Source organism: Cupressus sempervirens, chromosome 9 (genome assembly GCF_028749045.1).
Source record: "Cupressus sempervirens isolate cs-2001-9-10 chromosome 9, ASM2874904v1, whole genome shotgun sequence".
NCBI lineage: Eukaryota > Viridiplantae > Streptophyta > Pinopsida > Cupressales > Cupressaceae > Cupressus > Cupressus sempervirens.
The window spans coordinates 209,364,677-209,391,149 of record NC_143126.1 but is presented as its reverse complement, the minus strand read 5'-3'; the positions used below and the strand labels follow the sequence as shown (position 1 = coordinate 209,391,149).

Genomic DNA, 26,473 nt, shown 5'->3' with positions numbered 1-26,473 from the left:
CTAGTAATGGATATATATGTTCTTTTATTCCATTTTGATAGGGAAATATGTATATATGGAAATAAAGAAAATATATGAAAATTAAAAGTACTAAAGTGGATCTACTATTGTCTCTAAGATATTATCCCTTGACTACAAGAGATAATTATTTTTCGATTATTATATATTGAGAAATATCTTTCTTACTTATATTTCTATACGTAAAATCTATGTCCCTTGATCTTTTCCTTCGACAATGTTATTTCAAGAAAAAGAAAATGGGAGGTAAGTAAATGGTGTATTACTATTTTAAGTCTCCTTTATACATCATTTTATATAGATATGTATATAAATGAGAATTTATAAAGAGAATATCTTAATGATATTTAATAATTAATATTATATTTTGTTACATATAAATATGTTAAACAATATAAGTTATTAGTATTAATGTGAACTACTAATATTGTTATTGAAATATAAATGAAATGGGAGGAAAATATGTCATATGAGGGAAAGTCAAATATATAGAAACTAAGTATTGTGTTATCTTAATTCTATTATTGAAAATAAAGAGAGATGTTATAATCATTTATGTTGTTGTTAGTAATGGACATGAGTTCAATTACTAACATGCATGTCGACATTCTGATTTATACAACCAAGAGCTATATACCTTGATCTTGTCCTCTGAGAATGTTCTTACAAAAATAGAGGGAGATTGAGATTTAGAAGGAGGTTAATATTTCAAGCAACATTGAAAGAGAGAGATTCAGTCAATCTCCGATGATCTCGATCATATTGATTCAGAGGGAGTAAATTGTGTTATGATAGAATCTTCAATGATCGATAAATTGTAACAGTCAAGATGATTGTAATTTCATGCAACTATGTGATTTAATGAGTCTACCCCTTGTGGACAAGTTTGTGTTCACTTATACTACTAAGCTTAAGGTTTGAAGCGTATATGGATGAAAAGAGCAAGTTGTAACTTAGAAAGAAGTATTCAAATTTGATGTGATGTGAAAGTGTTCAAAGATATACGAGTGGTAACTTTACATTGTGGGGGGAATAATAGGCAATGTTTCATTCCCACTTAAACCATCCTTAGAAAAGGAGATATTCCATGATCCTCATGGGCAGATAAGTACTCGTATCTTTTACATTTACCTATTCATGTATTTGTAATTCTATACATACTTTAAGGGTTATTTGCTTTGATCTTTTCCTTTATGTTTGAGGATATTTTTACAGGAAAAGAAGGTTGGTACTTCAAATATGCTACCAAATATTGTGCAGACTAAATCTAATGATAATAGTTCCAAAGACCCTGCTGATCAAGTGTGGCTCTTGATGCAAGTATCTTTGATGATTGAGATCATGAGATTCTTCTACATTAAGAGGGAGTGTGACACTTCTTCAAAGGCAATGCTAGAGCTTAGAAGATTGATACTCAGAGGGAGTCTAGAAATCCTTGTGGGTGATTGCATGATGTTGATGGGCCTACTCCTACGTATATCATGAGGGAGTGATGAGTTTGTCAAGCATCCTTGGGAAAAGGGAGGTTTTTTTTAGGAAGTAACAAGAGGACCTGACATCCCAGGATCTATATTCAGAGGGAGAAATTTTGAGATGCAATCCCTTATGGATGATATCTTCTCTATGAGGAGAAGTTCTAAAGGGAAATGTTAAAATATTTCAAAGGTCAAATTTGATATGTTGATTTCAATCTATATTTGGTTATATAATTGTTATTTCAGATATGTAATGAAAGGTGACGATCTTTCATTAGCATACATAAACAGAAGGTAATCAGTGTAAGGTAACGATCTTACATATGATATGCTTGTTATCATGGTTCTTTGGGCAAAAATCTGTCGGACACCATGATAACAAACAGAAGGCAATTTTTCTAAGGTGTAACAACCAGTTTATCCCAAGTCTAATTTAACATTTAACATAAGCGTAGAATTCAGTTATAACTTTGATTTCATAGGAAGGCAATTACATCATTCATGTTCATGTGAAGAAGATTTACCGTTAAAATCAGTTAAAAAAAATTTCTTATCTAATTACTTGAAATACCATTAAATGAAATAACTTCAGAAATTGAAATCACATACCTTGGAAAACTGAGACTGAAAAATCAACTAAGTATGCTTCTGCAACCACCCGGGTTAGTCCACAAATATACTATAACAATTTCTCAAATCGACTGCTATCTCAAAAATCATTTGATGAATACCACTAAATACCATTATAACTTAAATTAGGGCATCACATATCATCTTACCAATTAGGGCATCAATTACCATCGGTTTATTTAGGGCTTTTGGTATTGCTTTACCACTTAGGGCTTCCGCGACCACGGATTCAATTTAGGGCTTCCGCGACAACGGATTTATCTAGGGTTTCAGCAACAACGGATTCAATTTAGGGCTTCCCCAACCATGGATTCAACTAGGGTTTCCGATACCACGGATTTAGTTAGGGCTTCCAATACCACAATTTCAATTAAGGTTCCAACTGTCACACAATCAATTAGGGCTTCGGATTTCTTTTCCTTCTGATTGCTTATCTGTGACAATTTCTCAAAATTAGATAATTACTTATATTCAATATTCAGTAAAATGATGATAACAATGAAATACCTCAATTTAATCTTACTTTCTCATAAACAAAAATTATAATACCTGTTTTTGATAGACAATTGATTTCATGGCTTATCTCTATTTGACGCATATCTAATATCTTGAGAAAGGTGAAACATTGCCAGGGGCTTTACCACCCAACCTCGGACCACAATATATATCCCCACATGATCTCTTAACGAGAAAGGCCCTCTCTACCCGGAATTGACAGGGAACATCTTACCATTCACTAGGCATCGTGATATATAACACGCCATACGACTTGGCAGCAAGAGATCATCATAATAGGAATATGCATGAGCTATTATTAATGATATGTATTAAAATGTCATAACTGATATTACTGATTCTTATTGTTGATGAATCTTTCCTCATGCCCCCTCAATCTCATCAGGCCTCCAAGCCCGTGATTTCCAAGTGCTTGTTTAATATCAATAAATTCACTCTTGCAGGGTATGAATGTTTGTAATACATTCTGAACTGAATATCCATATCTTTTATACATGTTTAATACTCTCTTATGAATAAAGAAACATTTATGGTTTGAGATGGTTTTCCAAGAACAAGAATTCTTTTACTGACCATCTCAATTCAGTCTACAATTGTATTAATGAAAAAGAGACACATTGAACATTCTTGATTCAACAGTTGCATTAGAAAGAAAAACATGATTGGCCATTCTAAATTTGGCAACATTCTTACTGGTCTCCTATGCTTATATCTCCGACCAATTTTCAATATCTATATCCTTGATAAACAAATTCTCAATACACACAGATACAGCGGATGAACTCATATTATATCCAACTTACAACTAGAAAAGAACAACTCATTGCACTCACTAACAATCAACAAATCTTTAGTTCAGTGTCTCCTCGGTGCCTGAACCGTTACATCTTACACTTATTCATATGATTGAGACTCTACATCCTCAGAATTTCCTTGGTATTCAAGGTTGATCTTTATTACTGCTTTTGCTTGTTTGAGAACAGAGCATTTCATGACACAAACTACAGATTAATGGCAGGGTTTGTTAAAAATATAATCCTTATTCAAAAGTATATTTGAATTAAGTGTTGGAAATTGGTAATAACCGACAATGTTTAAGATGGAAACATAAGTTTTACTACTTCCATAATTGGCTTCTATCAAAAGATCATCTTTCTAATAAACAGCTAAGTAATCAAGCTCTGTTGTCATTATTCTATTATTCTGAGCACAAGAAAAACATCAAGACTCTAATCTGTGCACTTTGTATCAACTCGACTCAAAATGAGGATAGAAAAAGACGAAAAACGTGAGTGAAAGGAAATGAATTCGATTTTAGTACACCTTTACTTGGCTCTGATTTACGGTGCGTCCAATCTGGTGAATGTCTACCGAATTTTCGTCGCTCAGGGATGTGCAGGATAGATTCACGTAAGCTCAAATATCTGGTGTCGTGGTAAATCAGATTGATGCTCAAGGCGTTGATTGCTTGGGGCAGAAAGGTCGACTGGATATCTCACAGCAGAACACTTCCAAGGATTGGACAAACTCGGGTTAATGAAAGTCAAAACTCTGTGATTATGGCAGAAAGCAAGAGCAGACAGGAATGTTGTTGCCCCCATTCGAAAATGACAAAGGCAATATAAAAGATATTGATCGGCTTTTCATCTTCTGCCGTTACAAGACTCTAATGCGATTTGAATTTCCATCGATTGGAAATATGAAACGTTGGACCAAAGGTGAAAAAGTTTTATTAGTATCATTAAATGTTATATTATTATAATTCAAAAATTTATTAAAAACTTATAAGTATTTTTTTTAAAACATCAATCTATTAATTTATTAAAAGATGCCAAAATATTTTTATATTCAAATGCACATGTATAAACTATTATTAAAAAAATAATACGACAAAAGATAATTAAAAAAATTTTAAGAATACATTTATATTTAAACTTAATTAATTATTAACAACTCATGCAGTTCCAGAGATGAATCCTGTTACAAATCGCTTGGTCCTCTACCTGTCTATCCAATGATGGTGATTCCCTGCCTAATTCTTTTCTGACAATGCTTCCACCCCCTTCGACAAGCTCCCTGCAAGGAATTTCTCTGTAATTAAATTATAAATTATAAATAATCATATTAGTTAACCTTTCGTCTTAATTCCATGAATTCGCGATTAACGAATAACTAGCATGTCATCTTCACTTGAAATCATAACGACTAACTATCTTACCATTTTGCCAGATCAAATTAAACTACCAACTGATTTCGTGTGAACTTCAACGTCTATATTTCAAACTAGGTCAAAAATTGGGATGTAACATAAGGTGACGATCTTACAAATGATAGTCCTGTCATCATGGACATCTCTAGACATTGTTTTCGGATAATTAGAGATCATGGGTAACAAATCTATTATGTCATCATGGACATCTCTAGACATTGCTTAACTGCAAGTAGAGATCATATGTGTGTCATGAACATCTCTAGACATTGCTTAAGTGCAAGTAGAGATCATGAACTGCAAATGTGTCATGGACATCTTTAGACATTGCTGAAGTGCAAGTAGAGATCATAGGAAATACTTTATGTTGCTAAGAGATTTTAATATACATTGTGTTGATTACATAATGATTCTGATTCTAATCTAATGATGTTTTACTTCTCCCTTGCTAAAGAGGGAGTGTTAATGTTTTAGCGTCAGTAGGAGTAAAACATTGATTATTTGATATATTAATCTGTGTTTATGTTTTTCAGATAAATTGTTATTGGTGATTCTTATATATATAATATATATTATATATTATGCATTATATATCTTATATATAATATATGTGATAGTAATATAATATGTATTATATATATTATGCATTATATATTATTATATAATAATAATAATATAATATTATGTTATATTACATATATGGTTAATATATTAAATATTATATATATAAGATGAGATATGCATATAGTTATTTATAAACTAAATGGTGATTAACTATAGAGACATGTCTCTTCATGTCTCTTGAAGAGACATGTCTCCTCCTCTCATATAATACATATATGAAATCCAAATCTGCATTTGGAAATGATCAATTACAATGGAAATGAAAGTACATTTGCAGAAACGATCTAAATTATTTCAACACATCTCTCTATATGCTTATACCATACAAGATCATTGCTTTGACTTAAGACTGCCAACACACCCCAAAACAATCTGCAGGTGAAGACTAGCATGCAGTCCTGAATCCTGTTAAAGATATTATTTAGTTGTAGAAGTCTACATGATTTAACCCACAACACATTGTTACTGTTGATTTTTCAGATTGCTGCAAATGTAATTGCATTGTCGGTAAGGTATATGCTTTCCAAATGCCAGCCATCTCTCTAATATAGGATGAAGTATGGATAGACATGTCCCTTCACAGGACACGTCTCTTTATTCGTATTTAATTAATATAATGACAAATAAATATCTCATATATTTTATTTTATATATATAATATCTTACACTTATATATAATATATATATTTGTACTATAGTTTATCCAACTAAAGCTACCAAACATTCACAGTTACATATAGCAATGAAAATTGTTTGCGGAAAAAAATTGGCAAACTAAAAGTATAATATTTTCTGGACAAAACAAGGAATTTTGGATATTCAAAAAGAACTAAAAAAATGTAGAAAAGGAGAAACCCTTTTTCTTTTTTACTTAAGGGTTTTTCCATGCATAGAGATATAGAGAGCACATAAAAAAAAAAGTGTAAAACATGAATTGTAGAAAATAGATTGTGTTCAAGGATAGACGAGGACATGTCCCCTGCCTCAAAGCCGGTGTCCCATCACCTAGCAGTTTTGGGGACAAGAGGGACATCAAGGGGATGTCACCTTGTGAAAAAAATTGGCAAACTAAAAGTATAATATTTGACCTAGATCCTAAGAAGTCTCGGTGCTTCACCTCTGTGAGCATCACCTAGATCCAATGAGTGCTAAGTGTTCCATTTATTCTCACGAGAGATGGATTCACGTGTCAATCACTACTCATGAAACATGTGTCAATAAGTCTAACTCAAAAACTACACTGTTAAATCATGATAGCAAAATCACAATGGTTAGCCGTCCCCAAACAGCAGAGGACATTTCCTAGTGTTGGAAAAATTATATTTTTTTCTTTTAATTTTATTAACTTCTAACCCTTCATATGATAATCAAAACAAATTTCTTCAAATTTCAAATGTATGAGAATCAAAACAGCTATTCTAATTTCAAATGTATAAAAAACAAATATAGTCAATGAAATACACCATTAGAAGTTGCATCTATTTAATTTTCTGAGTAATGCAAAGTCCAAGTCTCCATATTGTGCTTGAAAACTTTCATTCTTGAGTTTTGAAATAAAAGATGCACTATTATAATTCTTTGTAAGATTGTACCTTATTAGCCTTCAAAATGTCTACTATTTGGCATTGACACTAGTGGCTACCATTGGATGATCCACTACTGCCAAAAGGGGACAGTGACTCAGATGGTTTTCACTCTTTGGATATTGATAGACATATAGTTTCATAGACTGTCATATTTGGATGTGTAAGACTTACAAATATATGTTTGAGACTTCAGATTATTAATAGATCATGGATTTTTTATGTTTGAGACTATTGTTATAATGCTTTATTAAAATTTACTATGCTGCATATGTAATACCCCTCCCATATTTTACTTATTGATGTCAAACTCTTTTAGACCACTTTTTATGTGTGTTGGTTATCTTCATGATGACCATTTATATATTATGATGTTATTTATTTTTATGGTTTTACTTACCTCATACTTGCATGTGTATGGTTGGTGTGTATGTTTTATCTTTTGATTGATGTGTCTAATGTAGTTAAAAGATGGAGTTGCAGTCACTTGCTTAGCAAGAACTACATGATGTACCGATCTCCACCATTATCTGTTTCTCTATATATCTATGTACATACTCATCTTTTATGCAGATTTGTAGGTACTAGGGATTGACTTCCTTGAATTGTCATGATGAGCATGCCCCATCACAGTATCTCAATGGCATGAGCGGAGATTAATATACAGACTCAGTCCCATCCTAACCATTATTGTCCTGAAATACAGACAAGTATCTGACTGACTACATATTTGAATTCAATAAAGGTGATGTGAATGAGTGAACTTAAGCTTGAGCATGATAGTCTTTTTGAGTCATTTTCATGTGGTTCAGTCGTGTGAGTTTTGTCATATGTTTTCTTAGTGAAAAGAATTTATTAAAACTAATTATGAATTGGGAACAATTAAATCTTATGAAAATTGCAGTACTAGATATTAAGATATTTAAGTCTGATGAATTAATTAAATACCTTTATTTAATTAAAAATACTCAATTAGAAGTCTAGCTGTGGAATTAAGAGATTTAATTAATTATTAAATAAAAGCCCAAATTAAAAGTTGCATAAATAATATGAATGGTTATTAAAAATTAAGTTGCATATTAGATTGTGCTGAATTTATTAAATATAATTAAATTATAATTTTGCATATTATAGCGTGCTCAAAATATTAATTATCAATTAAGTATTAATATGCAATTAAAGTTGCACATTCAATTTAGTAAAATTGAATTATGATTTAAGTTACAAGTTTGGTGATTTGAATTAAGTGGTAATTAGTTGAGTTGTATATTTAAAATTAATTAAAATTATATAATGCAACTTAAAAAGTACATTATTATTAAATTAAGTGACTTTACTAAAGGAATTGTTTTTGCTTTTTGCACGATTGAGTCTCTTATTATATAAAAGCCATTGAGTCTTCTATATTAGAGGGTTTTGGGATATTATTTCATTATGAAGTCAAGTATTGGAGCTTGTTTGAATTTTGGGAATTTAAAGAATTCGTCCAAAGCTTTCAAGGTTTTCACAGTTTTGAAATTGTTCTTCATGATTGCAAATTAATTTTGGTGGATTAAGGCAAGGTCTTGACATCCCTCTTTTGTAATTTTCTTTCCAAAATATTTTTTACATTGTGCTTGCCAAATTGTTGAAGGTACTTGGTTTCTATTGTCTAAGTGTTTGGAATTGAAATACTTTTTGAATTTTGTTGTGTGAGAAGTTCATATTTATGTAAATAATTGTTAAACCCTAGACCTTGAGTTGGGAGTATTTCCTTTGAAGAAGATTCAATCTTAAAAAAACTATTTAAAAAATTAAAATAAAATATTCATATATTATTTAGCATATCAACATACACATTAATTTCTATATGAGCATAATCTTTTTATAGAATTAAAAGTAAAGAGGAAAGAATATATACTTGGAGAAAAAGATATTAACTCGTGAATTAGAAAACAAAAGGAAAAATAGATGTATATGTATTTGGACATTTGAAATCTATCTTAAATTTTTAGATTTATAAATTTGAATAAATAAAAATTTATTATTTATTTATTTCTGGATTGACATATTAAAAATTTATTAATTTATTTTCACTCCATCCGACAATTGGTTGAAGATGGATCCGTCAAATTTGCAATATATTCCTACAACGGACCAAACCATTGATATTCTCACTAAGTCACTCCTTGATAAAGATTTGAAATTCAAGAGATTCCTTGGTGTAGACAGATTGCCCATTAAGGGAGGGTATTAGAATAATATCTCTAAATATCATATTTATTATTCCTTTAATGTTCTATATTGTATATCTTGTAAATATTAGAATGTTTATAATTTCTTTTATTCTTTCATTATTAGAATGTTTTTAATAACAATTGTTTCACAATGGACACATTGTCTTTGTAAACTATATATGAGTATTTTTCTCATTCATTAAACTATCTAACATTTAACCAATTACATGTGTAATAGTAACTAAGATCAAAAATTATCAGACAACAATCTTGGAACTATTAATAATTTAGTAGAAGTGGAAGCCATTTTTAAGTGAACCAAGGCATTCATTGCAATTGATGTTAATTTTGTAACTTGTAAACATCCTGATCTAATATTGCATGATAAGTATTGATCTAAGTCTTTGCATTATCTTCTTAAGGATATCGGCACCAATCCTTGTGTGTTAGTTTAAATCTAACTTAAACTCCTTTGGTTTAGTTTGTGTTTAAACTTACTAATTTCATGGAAAGTCGCCGACTTCTAAAGTTAGGCAAAGTAGACTTTGGAAGAGACATGTCCTTTCTAAGGACATGTTCCTTGATTTCTATATTTAATAAGGGTATGGTTAAGTCTAAGAGCACACAAAAAAAAAAAAGTCTGCTCCTTAGTCAATACTGGCCAAATACAACTTGCAAAAGAAAAGACAGTTCTAGATTTATATTTCTAATTTAATTCAAGACAATACTTTGAAGTTATCTACAGCAAGCTCAAAGAAAGGAAAGAAGGTATAATCTAAACTCTGATTTAGTCAAAGAATTTGCAAAAACTTTACATTGTATCAAAGTTTTGTTAGTCAAACCTAGGCTCTGCAATTAAATAATCAGACCTTAAATATATCTAGCATCATTCTCCTATCTCCAATGCCATACACAATCTGACCCGAGGACAAGTTTGATGGGAAAGAACACTTTGATGCCTGAAAATTCAAAATCATGATGATTCTTGAAGAAAATGATGTAAAACAATTTGTTGATTCAGCATCCAAACAACCTAATATTAAACCTCATAAAACTATATGGAGTAAAGGAAATAGAAAAGTCATTCAGATCATATTAGATGGTGTAAAGAATGATATTGTACCTATGCTAACAAAACATCAAACAACATTCAATATGATGAATGCATTACTAAATGCATATGAGGTCAACAATGCAACTACAGTTCTCGCACTGAAAAGGCAACTAAATCACATACAAATAAAGAAAGGAGAATCAATGAATTCTTACTTCCTAAGGGTTGCCGACATAAGAGATGAACTGTCAAGTATAGGAACCATTATTAGTGACACAGAACTAACACTGATGGCTATAGATGGATTACCAGATTCATGGGAAACTTTTGCACAAGGAATAAGTGTCAGAGATAAACTTCCTGACTTCAACAGGCTTAAGGGAGATTGTCGTCAAGAAGAATCCAGAAAATTAACGAAAGGAGGGAAACTGAAAACAAAAGATGAAGAAATATATGTTCTTAATACAAACTCCTATAAGGGCAAGAAGAAGCATTTCAAGAAGAAAAAGGGAAATCAAAAAAATGGAAAACCCAAGAAAGATCTATCCAAAATAAAGTGTTTTAGCTATGAAAACTTTGGACACTACAGATCTAATTGTCCTAAGAATTCTAAACAACAAGTGAACTGTACGAATGTTACTATGGAGGAAGATAACTACGATCCCAAGAATCGTGTATTTTATTCGTCACTATCAAATGAAATCTTATGTAAAGCATGCATAATTGATAGTGGATTTTCTAGACATATAACAAGATACAAAGAAGCACTAGACTCTATATCAAAAAAGGTTAATAGCGAAGTTACCATTGGTGATAATTCAGCACATTCTGTCGAAGGAATTAGAAATTACACCTTGAAACTAAAATTAGGAAATTCTCTTTTCCTCAAAGGAGTACTCTACATACCAAGAATAAAAAGAAATCTAATCTCAATTACAGCACTTGAAGATGATGGGCATAATAATGCATTCATGGATGGTAAAGAAATAACCTAGGGAAAGAATCCTCAATTAAGAAAGCGAAATTGATTGGTCAGAGAAAAGGATATTTGTATGAATTAAATTCAGAATCTAGTCGACCTATTCAAGCTTTAATTCATGAAGCTGCAGACATAAATGAAATATGGCACAAAAGATTAGGACATCTAAATTTCAAAACCTTATCAACTATGGAGAAGATGGTTACTAGTTTACCCAAACTAAATAAAGACCACTCAAGCATACGCAAAGGGTGCACTCTGGGTAAGAATACCAAACGCCCATTTCATAATAGCACTAGAAAAACAAATAATGTTTTGGAATTAATTTATTTAGATTTATGTGGACCTATGTTTGTTCCTTCTCTTGGAGGATTCTGGTACTATATTTTGTTCATAGATGACTTCTCTCGAAAAACATGGATTTACTTCTTAAAGTGCAAAGAATCAGAAGAAATCCTAAATAGATTTAAAGAATTCAAAACATTAACTGAAAACCTATCAGGACATTAAATTAAAACTCTTAGAATTGATAATGGAGAGGAATACATCTCAGATTTGTTACAAAGGTTTTGTAAAGAAACAGGAATTAAGAGGGAGTACACCGTCCCTTATAATCCAGAACAAAACGAAGTAGCAGAAAGAAAGAATAGAACAATTATAAAAGTTGCTAGAGCTATGATATTTGATCAAAATCTAGAATATTATCTTTGGGCAGAAGCCTCTTGTACTGCTGTCTACATTCAAAATAGAAGCCCTCACTCCTACCTTAGAGATAAAACTCTTGAATAAGTCTTTACTAAGGTTAAACCCAATATAAGTCATCTTAGGACTTTTGGGTGCCCTATATATATCCATGTTCCCAAATAAAAGAGAACTAAGTTAGAACCCTCTAGGAAGAAAGGTATTTTTGTAGAGTATAGTGAAACATTTAAAGCATATAGGATTTTCATACCTAGACAGAAAAGCATTGAACTTGGGATGTAATTTTTAAAAAAGATCTAGCATTCAAAAGAGCCTTTCTAAAGAACCCTCTCCTTTACTTAGTTCTAAAAGAAATACTGAGTCTAAGTCTTAAAGGGAGAACATGAAAGAAATTGAAGATGAAATTCAAAACCTAAATCTTGGAGAAACTCAAAATTCAAAGAAAAGACCACTTTGGGCCATCAAAATAGTCGAGGAAGCACAAGACTTTGCTACACCTTCTGGTAAAGTCAGAGAAAGTAAAAGATCCAAAAGATTTTCTAGTTATATAGAAAACATGAATGATTTGTCTAAATCAAAAGCAACTAATACTTCAGATGCTATTAAACATATAGCTTGGAAAGAAGCTACGATAGAAGAATACCAATCTAATATGAAGAATGATGTTTGGGAAATTGTTCCTAGACCTAAAGGAAAATTTGTTGTTTCTTCCAAGTGGCTATATAAAATAAAGCATGCTACTAACAGTAGTATTGAAAAATATAAAGTCAAATTTGTAGTCAGAGGATTCTCTCAGAATGAAGGGATTGACTATGAAGAAACTTTTGCTCCTGTTGCCAGATACACCTCTGTAAGAGCAATCCTAGCCATTGCTGCATCAAAGGGATGGAAAGTACATTCCTAAATGGAAAGATTACAGAAGAAGTATATTTGGAGCAACCTGAAGGATTTGAAAATCATAATCCTAACGTTTTTGTTTGCAGGCTCAAAAAAGCTCCCTATGGGCTTAAGCAAGCTCCAAGGGCTTGGTATGAAAGAATTGATAAGCATCTCACCCGCTTAGGATTCTCCAAAAATGAAGCAGATCCAAATTCATATTATAAAAGAGATAAAGATGATATGGTAATTCTGATACTGTATGTTGATAATTTACTTATAATAGGTGATGATTGTTACATTCCAATTTTAAAATACTCCTTTATAATATTTGTTGCAGTTTCAAGTTCATTGAGGACGATGATCCACAAGGGGAATGGTATGTTACATCCCAATTTTTGACCTAGCTTGAAATATAGCTATTGAGGTTCGCATGAAGTCAGTTGGCAATTTAATTTGATATAATTTGGTGAAATGGTAAGATGGTCGTTATGATTTCAAGCGAAGATGACATGTTAGTCGATCGTTAATTGAAAATTCATAGAATTAAGATGAAAGGTTAACTGTTATAATTAAATAATTTATAATTTAATTATGGAGAAATTACTTGCAAGGAGCATGTCGAAGGGGTGGAAGCATTGTCAGAAGAAATTAGGCAGGGCATCACCATCACTGGGCAGACAGGTAAAGGACCTAGCGATTTGAAATAGGATACATCTGTGGAACCGCATGAGTTATTTAAATAAATAATTTAATTAAAATAATCGAGCTAAAATATTAAACGTATCTTAAAGGATTTTAATTTCTCTTTCATCATATTATTATAGTAAATATTTAAATTCATGCATATAATATAAAATAACTTGGTACCATTGTAATTTAATAATTTAATAAAGTGATGTTTTAATATTCAAAATATAATAACATTTGAATTGTAATATTTGAATTATAATCTTCCAACTTTATTTTTCTATCTTAATATTCTTGCTTTTAACCGATTAACACTTGGCATGAAAATCAATTTAATATTTGGCAATTTGAATTGTCTTTTAATCTTCCAACCATTTAAACTTTCTTTGTTTTAAAACATTTGGAAACCGAATGGTTTATAATCTTGAAACGGCGGAAGTCAAAGAGTCTTTTAAGACCTTTTTATTTTCTTATCTTTAAATTTGAATTTATGATGTATTCAAAAGGCTTTTTATCTTTGAAACCGATATGAGCCAAGAAGTCACGACTTGTTCCTTATACGGAAGCCGTGAGAGGAGTCAAGGGTTATATATTTCTTTCACCCGGCTATTCTTCGGGATTACATTTTTCTTTCCAAAATTTATTATCTTCCTTCCTTCTTGCGTTTTCACTACTCTCCTCCCAAATCTGCTACATTTGTTACTGAGCTTTGAGAATAATGTTTTCTGAATAAATCTTTTCTAGCTCTATAATCCGGTTCATTTTCCTCCGAGTTCCTCTAAGTCCAACAGAGATAGAAATTCGGAAGAAGGGCAATATACTACAGAATTTAATAATACTGGCTGGCAGAAGGAGGAACCCGAGCTTGAAAACAGGTCACGTGATTCCTTGTTCTCAACCGGCTTCCATTCTTTTCTTTCTGAATATTATCAACACCTTGTAAAATTTGTTTACCATTAATATCTTGATGCTGTCGAATATTCTGAGCAGAGAAATGAATAAGAAGTGTAGATGGATACGTAAGTCCCAGCCATAGGCAGTTTTATAACAATTTGATATCTTGTTCTTTGATTTAAATTTTAATATCCATGAGAATACTTGAATTTCTGGGTTTCATTTTGTGGTTCACTTTACTGATTTAAGGTTTTGATGATTCAAGATGAAATGATTGCTTTGTTCTTAGAACCATAGAGAAGTGATCCGTATACTGTAGTTATATACAATAATTGCAAACAATAAATCAGATATTGTTGTTAAGTTAAATAACAGCAAGCAATGATGTAGATCTTATGATTGATAAATTGCATTGGTTGCTGAAGTTATACGACTGCCTGTTTTAGATTTTCCAATGTCTTGTTTTACACTTGATTATTCACGAGAATACTCAATTCTGTATTTTTTAGGACAGGGTTTCAATTGAGTAGTACAAAACAATATTTATGCATATGTATTTTCCATCCATTGTTTATTTCTACTTTCTCAATCTGATTTGACATGTTCTCCTCAGTTGGTTAAGACCAAATTTATAGAGACAAACCATTAAGCTATCTGCTGAAATGTGAAGTGTTTATGATTTTCAATTAATAAAATGATTCCTGAGTTCACACCAATTAAACAGCTTATTGAAGTTGAAGTAATCATGATTAATGGAATGAATCCATAAGTTTGCAAAGCTTTAACATATTAATGCAATCAGATTTCCACAATCCATGATTTATAATGCTAAGTTTCTGGATTATCATCAACCTTTCGAATCACACTACGTGATCCATTATCAGGATGAGAGAGCAAGAGGTGTCAAACAATGTGATTAGATTACCAAGCATGAGATTAGAATATATAGACACCGAGGAGATTACCTAGCAATGATGCCATAGTAATGATGAAGAGGTGTGTAACCAAATCAAAATCATGAGGAACACCAAGGAATTCACCTGGCAGAGAGGCCAAAGAAAGGTGAAGAGGTGTAGATTTAACCTGCAAACCAAAATCAAGAAATCAAATTTGAATAATGAACTATTAATAGCTCATGCTTGACCCCGTTGTTGTAATCTCTTGCTGTCAAGTCATATGGTATGTTAAATATCAGGATGCCAGTGGATGGCAAGATGATCCCTGTCTATTTCGAGTAGGGAGGGCCTTTCTCGTTAGAGATCGTGTGGGGATAAGTTGTGGTCCGAGGTTGGGTGCTTAAGCCCCTAACAATGTTTCACCTCTCTCCAAGATGTCAGTTGAGAGTCAGACAAAGATAAGCTATGCAATCAATTGTTTAACAGAAACAGGTAATATCACTTTTATTTATGAGGAGGTAAGAATAAATTGAGTTATTTCATTCTTACCGTTATTTTATTTTCATTTATATGAATAACGAATGTATGTATATTTCCTAATCTTGAGTTATTGTCACAATTAAGTAATCAGAAGGAAAGGAATCTGAAGCCCTAATCGATTGAGTGACAGTTGGAACCCTACATGATACAGCGGTATCGGAAGCCCTAATTTGAATCCGTCGTAGCGGAAGCCCTATTTGAATCAGCGGTGTTGGAAAACATATTTGAATCAATGGTATTGGAAGCCCTATTTGTAATAGCAGCATCAAAAGCCCTAAATGAACTGACGGTAAATGATGCCTTAATTGATACAGTTGTATGTGATGCCCTAATTATTAATTTGGTGGTATTTAATCGTAATTATCATTTGATTTTAAGATATCGATTTTTAGATGATAGTCGTCATGTGATATTGTTAAATTAGTATTGTGGATTAACCCGAGTGGTTGTAAAAGCATCTACAGTTTTGATTTCGATCTCAATTTTCCGAGCTATGTGGTTTTTAATTTCTGTAGTATTTTCATTTAATGGTGTTTTTAAGTTTTTAGTTAAGAAATTTTGTCTAACTAATTTTAACGGTAAATCTTATTCACATGAACCTTAATGATATAACTGTCTTCCTATGAAACGAAGTAGTAACTGTATTCCTTGAGTATGTTGGATGTTGATTTAGACTCGAGAAATCCAGAGGTTACAATGATAATCTCATAGATCAATGCAAGAAAGATCTAATTAGAGAATTCGAGATGAAAGACATGGGACTCCATTACTTCCTAGGACTGGAAGTACGGCAAAATTCTGACAGCATTATACTTAATCAAGGGAAGTATGTATCAAATATTTTCAAGAGATTTGGAATGTGGAATTGTAAGTTTATGTCTTCTCCTATGGAGACTAATCTACATAAACTTAAAGAAGCAACAGCCGAATCACCTTTCATAGATTCTATACTCTACAGACAAATGATTGGGTCCCTTATGTCCTTGGTAAATACAAGACCTGATATTTGCTATGTTGTTAATGCCTTAAGTCAGTTTATGTGTGAGCTAAAGGAGATTCACCTAGTTACAGTAAAACATATTATGAGATACTTACAAGGCACTCTTAAGTTTGGGCTCAAATATAAAAAAGTTGATTTAGATTTACATGGATTCACCGACTCAGATTGGGGTGGAAGTGTTAAAGATAGAAAATGTACTTCAGGATATTGTTTCAGTTTAGGATCAGCAATGATATCTTGGATATGGAGAAAACAATCTTTAGTAGCTCAAAGCTCCACAGAAACCGAATACATTACAGCAGCGATGGCCTCTCAAGAAACAGTTTGGCTAAGGAAGTTACTTGTGGGATTATTTGGGCAAGCCATGAATCCTATGATTCTTCATTGTGATAATCAGAGTTCCATCAAGCTTTCAATGAATCCAATTTTCCATGACAGGTCTAGGCATATCAAAATTCCTTACCACTATGTAAGAGATATGGTAGACAGGAATACTGTAAAATTAGAATACATTTGCACTGCAGATCAAATAGCAGACATTCTCACCAAACCTCTATCTAGAGTGAAGATAGATCACTTCAGGAAAAGACTTGGTATGGTTGAATTGTAATCCATTTGTATTCTTTAAATTATTAATAAAATAGTTTTATTGTTAGGCTATTCACTGTTATGGGCTCCACCATTTGTATTCATTATTTAAGAGGTGACGATCTCTAAGATAATGAACACTTGTATAAAAAACATTATGAAAGATGACGATCTCTTAGATAATGTGTTGAACAATAGAGTTCTACTGTAAGATCTAGATGAGTTCAAGATCATATTGTGATGTAGACATTGCTATGTCTATAAGTCACAATTTGGATAATGGAAGAATTTTATTATTCTCTGGGGTTTATCTTGTGTTCTGGTAGATCTTAACTCAAGGTCATGTTGTGATATAGAAATACCAATATCTATGAGTCACAACTTGGATAAATGAAGAACTTAAATTATTCTTGAGATTTATCATGTATATTGTATCTTTGCAATACTGTTATCACTAGTAGCAGTGATTTGTCATATCACAGGTTGAGTAATATGACATTGTATCATGTGTTCTATGATACCACATGCTAAGAAGATTCAGATAGATATAAAGTATCAATTCTTTCTTGTTCATCTTTATTGATGTTGCTAGATATGATATCTCTCAGTATGATTATCAAGTTAAGAGGGAGTGTTAATTTTGTAACTTGTATATATACTGATTTGATAACAGATTGGTCTGATCTGATATTGCATGATAAATATTGATCTAAGTCTTTGCATTATCCTCTTAAGGATATCAGCGCCAATCCTTGTCTGTTAGTTTAAATCAAACTTAAACTCCTTTGGTTTAGTTTGTGTTTAAACTTACTAATTTCACGGAAAGTCGCCAACTTCTGGAGATTAGGCATAGTAGACTTTGGAAGAGACATGTCCTTTCTAAGGACATGTCCCTTGATTTCTATATTTATTAAGGGTATGGTTGAAGTCTAAGAGCACACAAGAAAACAATAAAGTCTGCTCCTTAGTCAATACTGCCCAAATACGACTTGCAAAAGAAAAGAAAATTCCAGATTTATATTTCTAATTTAATTCAAGACAATACTTTGAAGTTATCTACAGCAAGTTCAAAGAAAGGAAAGAAGGTATAATCTAAGCTCTGATTCAGTCAAAGAATTTGCAAAAATTTTACAATTGGGGCAAGAAATTTTGTAGGGTTAGTTCAATTTTGAGAAAGCTCACAAAATCATATCCCATAATTGCAATTAGAAAATCCTTTACATAGAGGGTAGAATTCAACAAAAGGCATTTGTTTAGTTGAAGTAAAAGATTAGAAAGCCACTACTTTTGGTAATACATAGCTTGCAACTACTATTTTACGTGGACACAAATGCTGATAATAAAATTAATGCATAAATTATAAATTTAAATTCACATATGTATGTGTGTGTGTATATACACACATTATAAATTTTGAATTGTTTTTTATTTATTATTAATTATATAACGATTAATAGGCAAGAGCCTACAACACAATGGTAAATTGTGAGCCTCTTATCTAGGATGTCTTGGGTTCAAGTCTACTCAAGCTTAATAAATAATAATAATTAACCATGACACAATAATAATTATCAATTTCCTTCTTACTAATACAATGATAATAAATTATGGAAATGATCTTTGCAATGCAATGATTATTCCTATATCCAAATGTCTTGAACAATAAGATCATATATAATACTGAGTAACCCTATCCAATTATTTTTTGATCTAGATGGCTTCAATATGGATGGCTAAAGAATTGTATTATATCAAGTATGAGTTGCTATGTCTAGTATCGTCTTAGCAATTCTGATCTCAAGTAGATGACGCTTACAAATGTTATGATTTGTATCTTGTCTAAACCGAGTTGCCAATTTGGATTCCGCTATGGATGCGGGTTCGAAATTCATCCAATTTTCTTGGGGGTTGGGTTCAGATTCGTTTAAAGTTCGCCCGTACAAAAACATATGTTTTTTTTAAAATGTGTGTGTGTGAATATATATATATATGCAACAACAGATAAGTCCATACACCACTCTACTAATAAAAAACCAACATAGCAAAAAAGGGTTGGGTTTGCTCTGGTCTCAGATTGCTGTGGTGTGGGCCCATCAAACCTCTCGAATGGCCTATATGGGTGTATGATTAGGGGTATTTGACATCTGAAGTGAGAGTGGCGACATTGTGATGGAATGGTTTAGAACTAGGACATCAACATCAGTCTCACCATACACCACCATATCTATGTTTCAATTCAATAAGATATTAATTTCATCATTTAACCATACATACCACATGATACACTTGCTTGGTCACATGCATGGGACATATTTCCATATCAAGGGAGCAATATGAGAATGAGAGAAATCATCAAAAGATAGGTGTGGTTATCTGAATTTTTATTTTGAATTGGTTAGAGGATTTCTAACCAGGCTAGATCCAAAGTTGAGATTCAAATTTAAAGCCCTGGATTCAAAGATATCATTGTTTTGTTAAAGAAATACCTTTGTAAATGTGAATCTAGATTTCACCTATTCTCAATCTGGATTTCATCTATAAGCAAGTTTTCATTTTCATTCACAAATGCATAAATGACATATAAACCATCCTTTTTGACCTTTTTTAGTGGTCACTTTTAGGGTTTGAAGGATCGAATAGACCAAATTAGGAAAAAAAACACATTAAAAATGTAAAATGTTTTGAGACCAAATTTGGCCGCTGGGCAGAAAATTCTTCAAAACTCGCTATGAATTCTGCCTGAGTTCCTCTGATAGAATTTGCAGCAAATCTGTGGCTCTGTACGCAAATATGGGGAGAATTTAACAAGGACCAGACTTTGCACGGAATCGAACCAGACTTTGAGGGTTGCTGGGGAGAATCTGGTAACTTATTATCTAAATATAGAACAATATAGGAATGAGTGCTGTTTCTGATATTATTTTCGGAATGTGCAATGAGATTACTTGTATAAGGTTATTTTTGGAATGTGCAATTAGATGCAAAACCCATAAAAAGTTATTTGTATAAGGTACATAATCTGCAATCTGTTTACTTGTTTCAGATTTCAGGCATAGATTTTTTTTTTTTTTAAATTGTGCCCTATAATTTGAAGAGAGAATTTCCTCTCACCATTTGTCACAAAAATGGCAACTTAAAATGCTCCCAAACTTGAAAAGGTTTGCAAAATGCATTTCCTTATAAGCTCGACTAGACAGCATCCCTAAAGAAACCCTTGCAAAGAAACCTATTGCAATTCAAAAGGAGCTATGGAATCAGTTTTGTAAGCCATTTTTAAGCGCTCAACATATAGTATTATTTGGTTAAAGTTTTCACCCACAAAGAATTTCTCTGAGGCATCAATGTCTCAGTGTTGTTCAAATCTATTGTATTGCTCGTATCTTTCATTACATCTGTCTAATTATTTCACTCATTTTACTCATGATTTAAGCCTAATAAAATGACGTCACATGTTAAAAAATTATTAACAAATGTTTGTCTTTCTTTTCTAGGCAATGAAGCTTGTGGATTCTCTCGGGTGCCCTGTGGGTGCCATCCGGATGCCACTCACAGGCACCCAGATGCATCCAGATACCTGAAACAGGCATCTGTCCGCATCCAAGTGCCTATGAGTGGCATCCGGGTGGCACCTACAGCGCACTCATCCGCCTCCAGCACCCTGTATCTGCTTCTGCATCCAGCCTCCAGGAGGCCGACTCAGTAAATTAGATTTTTTGCATTGGCTGGCTGCAACAGAGTCATGCTAACAGGTTTCACCAAGTCAGCAGAGTCCTTAAACTTTGCGACTACTGGAAGGAGTTGGCAAGACTCGGTTGAGTCAGCTAGCAGAGCCCAAAAGACTCTGCAAGCTTGACTCAACTTGGGACTCACAGAGTCTTGCAACTATGGTTTTGACACTATTTCACATGCCCCCCACAATTTAAGATGATTAAGGCCCTTACAAATTCGGTCAATAGCTGCCATTGCTCCTCCCCTTCCATTATTTAGGATTTCCCAAAGGTTGGAAAGAAAGCTAAGTGACAGAATAAAAAATTGTTTCCACGTCGATTCTCCACCAACTTTGATTACATTTAGAAATTGGCCCTATTCTAAGTGATTCAGCAATTTTGCAAGTAGTTCTAGGGTTTTGCAGATTTTTGCAATAATTTTTTGTTATTTTTTGTCATTTTGGGGAGCACAAAAAATCTAAGTTACTGATTCTCTTGCCCCATCCTCGGATGGGGATGCAGATGCGTCTTGAGATAGAGATGAAGGTAGAGGAAGATGCGCCCAAGAAACGTATCTCAGGGTTGTGGATGCCCTATAAATGCACTGCGCATCCACAACCCTAAAATGTGCTTCACAGGCACCTCCGAGGGCATCCAACACGCAACCAAGAGCATCCAGGGGCCCAAAAAAAGAGAAATGCCAACACTGGAGGTACTTCAGTCACAACAGTATGAGAACTGGACAGAGTTTGCAACAATTTTTAAGTAGTTGTTTTGTTGCAAAGATGAAGGATCATGGTTGTCACGTAGTGTTCTCAATGGCTATGTGGTGAAAAGATAACCTTTGGAGAATAGTATAAATTAAAGTTAAACCCAAATGGGGATTTGATCACAATTTGAATTTAATGTAGTTATTGCTTGAAGGTATCACAAACACGGGTTTCATATGGACAATATATAACAGATACTAAAATCAAAGAGGCAACGAAAAACATCTACAGTTTAAACCAGAATGCATGTTGTGGTTCATAATTCACAAAATTTGGTAGAAACTTTGTTTCGCTAATATAAAAGCTTACTTTAAAGCAGATTGCAGTCAGTTCACAGTTTACAAACACATATCTAAATAGGAATAATAAACAAAATCCCAGTGAACTGTTGTTTCTTTAAGTGCAGTTTTGTGCCTAAGCAGCAATGCACTGATGAACTCCTGCTAAACTGGAGTTTGAACAGATACTATACTGGGAATCAAGCAAGAGTCAATGGCTTCTTCAAAAAAAGAATTTTGAGCTAGGCAATGCTTTGACAACTTTGCCCAAAAAATGCCCAAAAGCAATATATATATATATAAAAACACATCCGAAACCCAAAATAAATTTGTGCATCTGCACACCCAATTCTCCTACCCACATCCACATCTACACCCGAATCGGCAACTTAGCAAAAGTGAAAATTGGGTCAACAACTATTTCATGAATCGGGGGTTTTTCGGGGAGAAAAATCAGCTCTCCACAATTTTCAATTAATCAACTTAATCGTGATATCTTGCCAATTATAGATTCTCTAATTACAAGGCATATTTTCATATTTTGGGAGTACAAACTGCAAGCATTATCAATGTTAGAACATGCATTTTTTGAGAAGTTCAAGATTTAGTTTTCTTGATACTCATTGAATTCAGCTTTGATTTGAGAACTCTGCAACTTTTTCAATAAAGTATATCTCAAGTTAGATCAGAATCAAGCATTCTACATAATACCAGACGGGCAAACATCAATCCCAAAAATTTACCGTATACAAGAATTTAATGATACTCAAGGGTTAAAATGATTTGTACCGAGTCAATTGTGCCATTGATAAACATTGAGTAGAACAGAAGAGCATCTCCCTGTCGTGGCTTTACTTTCAAGCCAATACACTTCTTATAGTCATACCATGCACCCATGTTATGATAATTCTGCACAAAAATAATTTGACTAAGCATCACATTTAAAATAACTAATAAAAAACCCTGATGCTCAATTAAGAAGGAAAAATTACACCTTTAAGGCGTAGTTATATGTAAAGGCTTTTGCATACCTCAAATGGGAACATTGTTTCCCCTCCTTCCTCCACATTAGACAGATACAACAAGAGAGAAGCAACCTGCAGTTTGGTGCCTGGTGTCATTGTAGACTTGTGCAGATAATAATTCAAATGCAATAATTCACAGGCATGGTGTCATTGTAGACTCCTCATGTCATGCACATACTTATACTTCAAATGCTACGATTCACAATTATCCCCAGCATATCTACAAGCAGAAAACTAAAAGGCAAATGGTATTTTAAGAAACAATCAATAGACTAACATTTAAAATATCATTCCTCTCTTCATATTATTTAGGAGAAAACTTATGGCTTCAAAAAGAAAATAAGCACCTAGTGGATCACAATAAACTCCATATTCTTGCATAATCATCCAATAAAAATTTCAATCTTCAAAATAAAAGACCCCAAAAACAACAAAAAATATTATGGTTTCAGCTCTTATATTGTTGAAAACACTCAACTAAAAAGTCATTATCTTCATAAGAGGAAAATATTATGGACTTATATTATCGCTCTTAGACAATCAAAAGTGTTCAACACAATTTACTTATTGACAAATGCTTAAGCAAACAAAAGATAACTTGGGCAAAGCATCTCCAACCCTAACATAAATAAAGCCAAGAGACTCACCAGATCATAAATAAAATTTTAAAATAAGTTCTTAGAAAAACACAGATAAGTAAATGAAAAGGCTCTGCAGTTAGAATCATAGACAAGTTAACTTGAATAATGAAGCCATGTAATTGTATGATATGCTGTGCAAGTTATGCGAGGCTTGGCATTGTACATGTGATACTTATATGATGACAAATGATAAATTTAACCAGGTTAACAAAGAGGCAACCCATTCCTGGTAAAAATTCCAAACATTTCAGACCAAAACCTTGTGTATGGATACACAAACTCTTTCCTACAATTAAAAGGCTTCTTTTCCCTCCATTTTGCAGACCTATACAAGATATATCATGTATGAAAGACTCTATGCATCTCTCAAGTTTCATGTTAAATGAGGATCCTATGGTCTGGGCTTCATGATACAACTAGCATTTGTACCAAAAGGAGGTACAATAGTTATGCCGATAGAGAAATATATAACATTCTATTTTATAGATTTATATAATTATATTTTATTTACCAAATCCATTTTATAAATTTCCAACATACATTCTCAAGGCATTTTGTCAAAAAAATTATTGGCTTTATCTGACATGCTTTGATGGATGTTAACAGTTCCATTGTGAACAATCTATAATTTAGAGCAGAAAACAATTATTACAGAATTTGAATAAAGAGTTTTAACATTAGAAACAAAATTTGTTTAAGTTCAAATATTTATTACATCAAATTAAACTAGCCCTGAAGATTTCATCCAATGAAATTTTTATATCCAGTTGTTGATAATGGTCCCTATTCGAATAATTGGAAGCTATGTATAGCAGTGTTATAGGACTCGGACTCGCCTTTGACTCGAAAAGTCAGAACTGGGTTTGGACTCAGACTCGGTGACTGGACTCGGCCAAGACAAGGACTCGGAAAATCGAAAAACCCATGAAATTCAAAGATTTTTAAGGATTTAAAAAAAATTTCATGCATCATTTCGTCAATTAACATCAAATACACAATAATTGAGATAAATAGAAGCTACTTAACACTCATACACAATTTTGCATTGATCACATAAGTATAAAAGCAAATTTCTGAAGGAAAAAACTGAATAACATAATATAAAGTTAAACATAGTGTCACTGTCAAATGTCATCCATGAAATCAAAAGTTCAAAACATATATCAAAATATCTGCTAGAGTGTAGAAGACTAAGGCTCATAGTAGCCTATGCCCTCCTACGAATATGCCTAAGATAAGTGATGGAAGTGATGGAAGACTCAAGAGCCATCCTCTCTCCTTGTGTTCGAGGTTGAACCTCAATGACATCCTCATCCTCATCTACACCCACATAATCTTCATTATCAAACTCGAATCCATCACTCCTAGTCTCAGGGTTTTGTACTTAGTCTCCTTGTGCTATAGCCTCCTCAACTTCCATCGTTACTACCTTTGCCTCCCAGCCCACCTAATCAACCCACTCCACGTCTTCATTACTGACGACGGGATCAACAATCATTGTTTTCCACTCTGCATGTGGATCAACAATCTTTAATACAATTGGTGATATATCACTGCCCTAGATCTATCTATGGAGAAGGCAAAGGTTGTAGTGAACAAACTACAAAGACAAGATCATTCAATTTTTGCACAAACAACGGAAACACAAGTTTGTAGAAGCCTCCTCCAATGCTTCCTTTAGCTGCTCTCAATACTTAAGTACAAGCTACAAAGTTGCACAAACAATCAGCAATCGAAATGCGAGAACCAACCGGTTTGCTAATTTCTCTCTCAAAACCCCAATACTCTTCTCTAACTCTTTCCTCTCTATCACAAGCATTAGCAAAGGATGGAATGACCTTTTTAGGTAAAATAGATGTTATACAAAGCACAAACAATTCACTTAGCCCTTTATTTTATTATTTTTTGCACTTTATGAGTCATGTTGACAAAGAGAGTCCAAAGCTTGGGACTCTGCGAGTCAGGTGAGTCCTTGGACTCAGCGAGTCCATGCTAACTCTACCAAGACTCTGCTGAGTCCGAGTTCAGAGGCCATTTACCTCGAAAATGTGGACTCTGGCTCGGACTTGCAGAGTCCCATAACTATAATGTATAGTGATAAATTATTTGAAACATTAAACAACATCTTCATTAGGTGAAGGGCGTTGCAAGCTACTTATATAACATTTTTTCAAGTAGGATGTTAATTACAAACAAACAAGCTCTTTGTGCAACGGAAAAGTAATAAGTGTTGGACAACTTGGAAAACAAGAATGTATTAGTGCAATTAATCCCAGTAACTTTGACAAAGTTTGTGAACCAACTAATGCCTTTGATGAAGAAGATGAAATTTAGATAATCCATTAGATGATTGAAATTTAGCATAAAGTTCTAATTGTTGAAAGTCTAAACAATGATACTTGAACTCGATATTATTTTAATATTTTGGTTTTGCTAATAGATATGATACTAAGATTAAAAGTTTGTAGTGTTTTGTAATGACCCTCCTCAAATCTGCTCTCAAAAATGCTAATGAAAGCTCAAGGAATTTCATCAAAAAATTCACATGCAAGGGACGTATGA

At 32.7% G+C, this 26,473-nt stretch overlaps 1 protein-coding gene across 1 annotated transcript in view; it reads right to left on the bottom strand.

Moving 5' to 3' along the window:
- The window catches only part of LOC149538231 (2-oxoglutarate (2OG) and Fe(II)-dependent oxygenase superfamily protein), a 112,801-nt gene that overhangs the window by 5,559 nt on the left and 80,769 nt on the right, over window positions 1-26,473 (bottom strand). The window contains exons 6-7 of the mRNA XM_089799608.1: window positions 23,277-23,342; window positions 23,035-23,154 (exon numbers count right to left, since the gene is read on the bottom strand). Coding sequence (XP_089655734.1) covers window positions 23,035-23,154; window positions 23,277-23,342 — 186 coding nt within the window. The remainder of the gene's footprint in view (window positions 1-23,034; window positions 23,155-23,276; window positions 23,343-26,473) is intronic.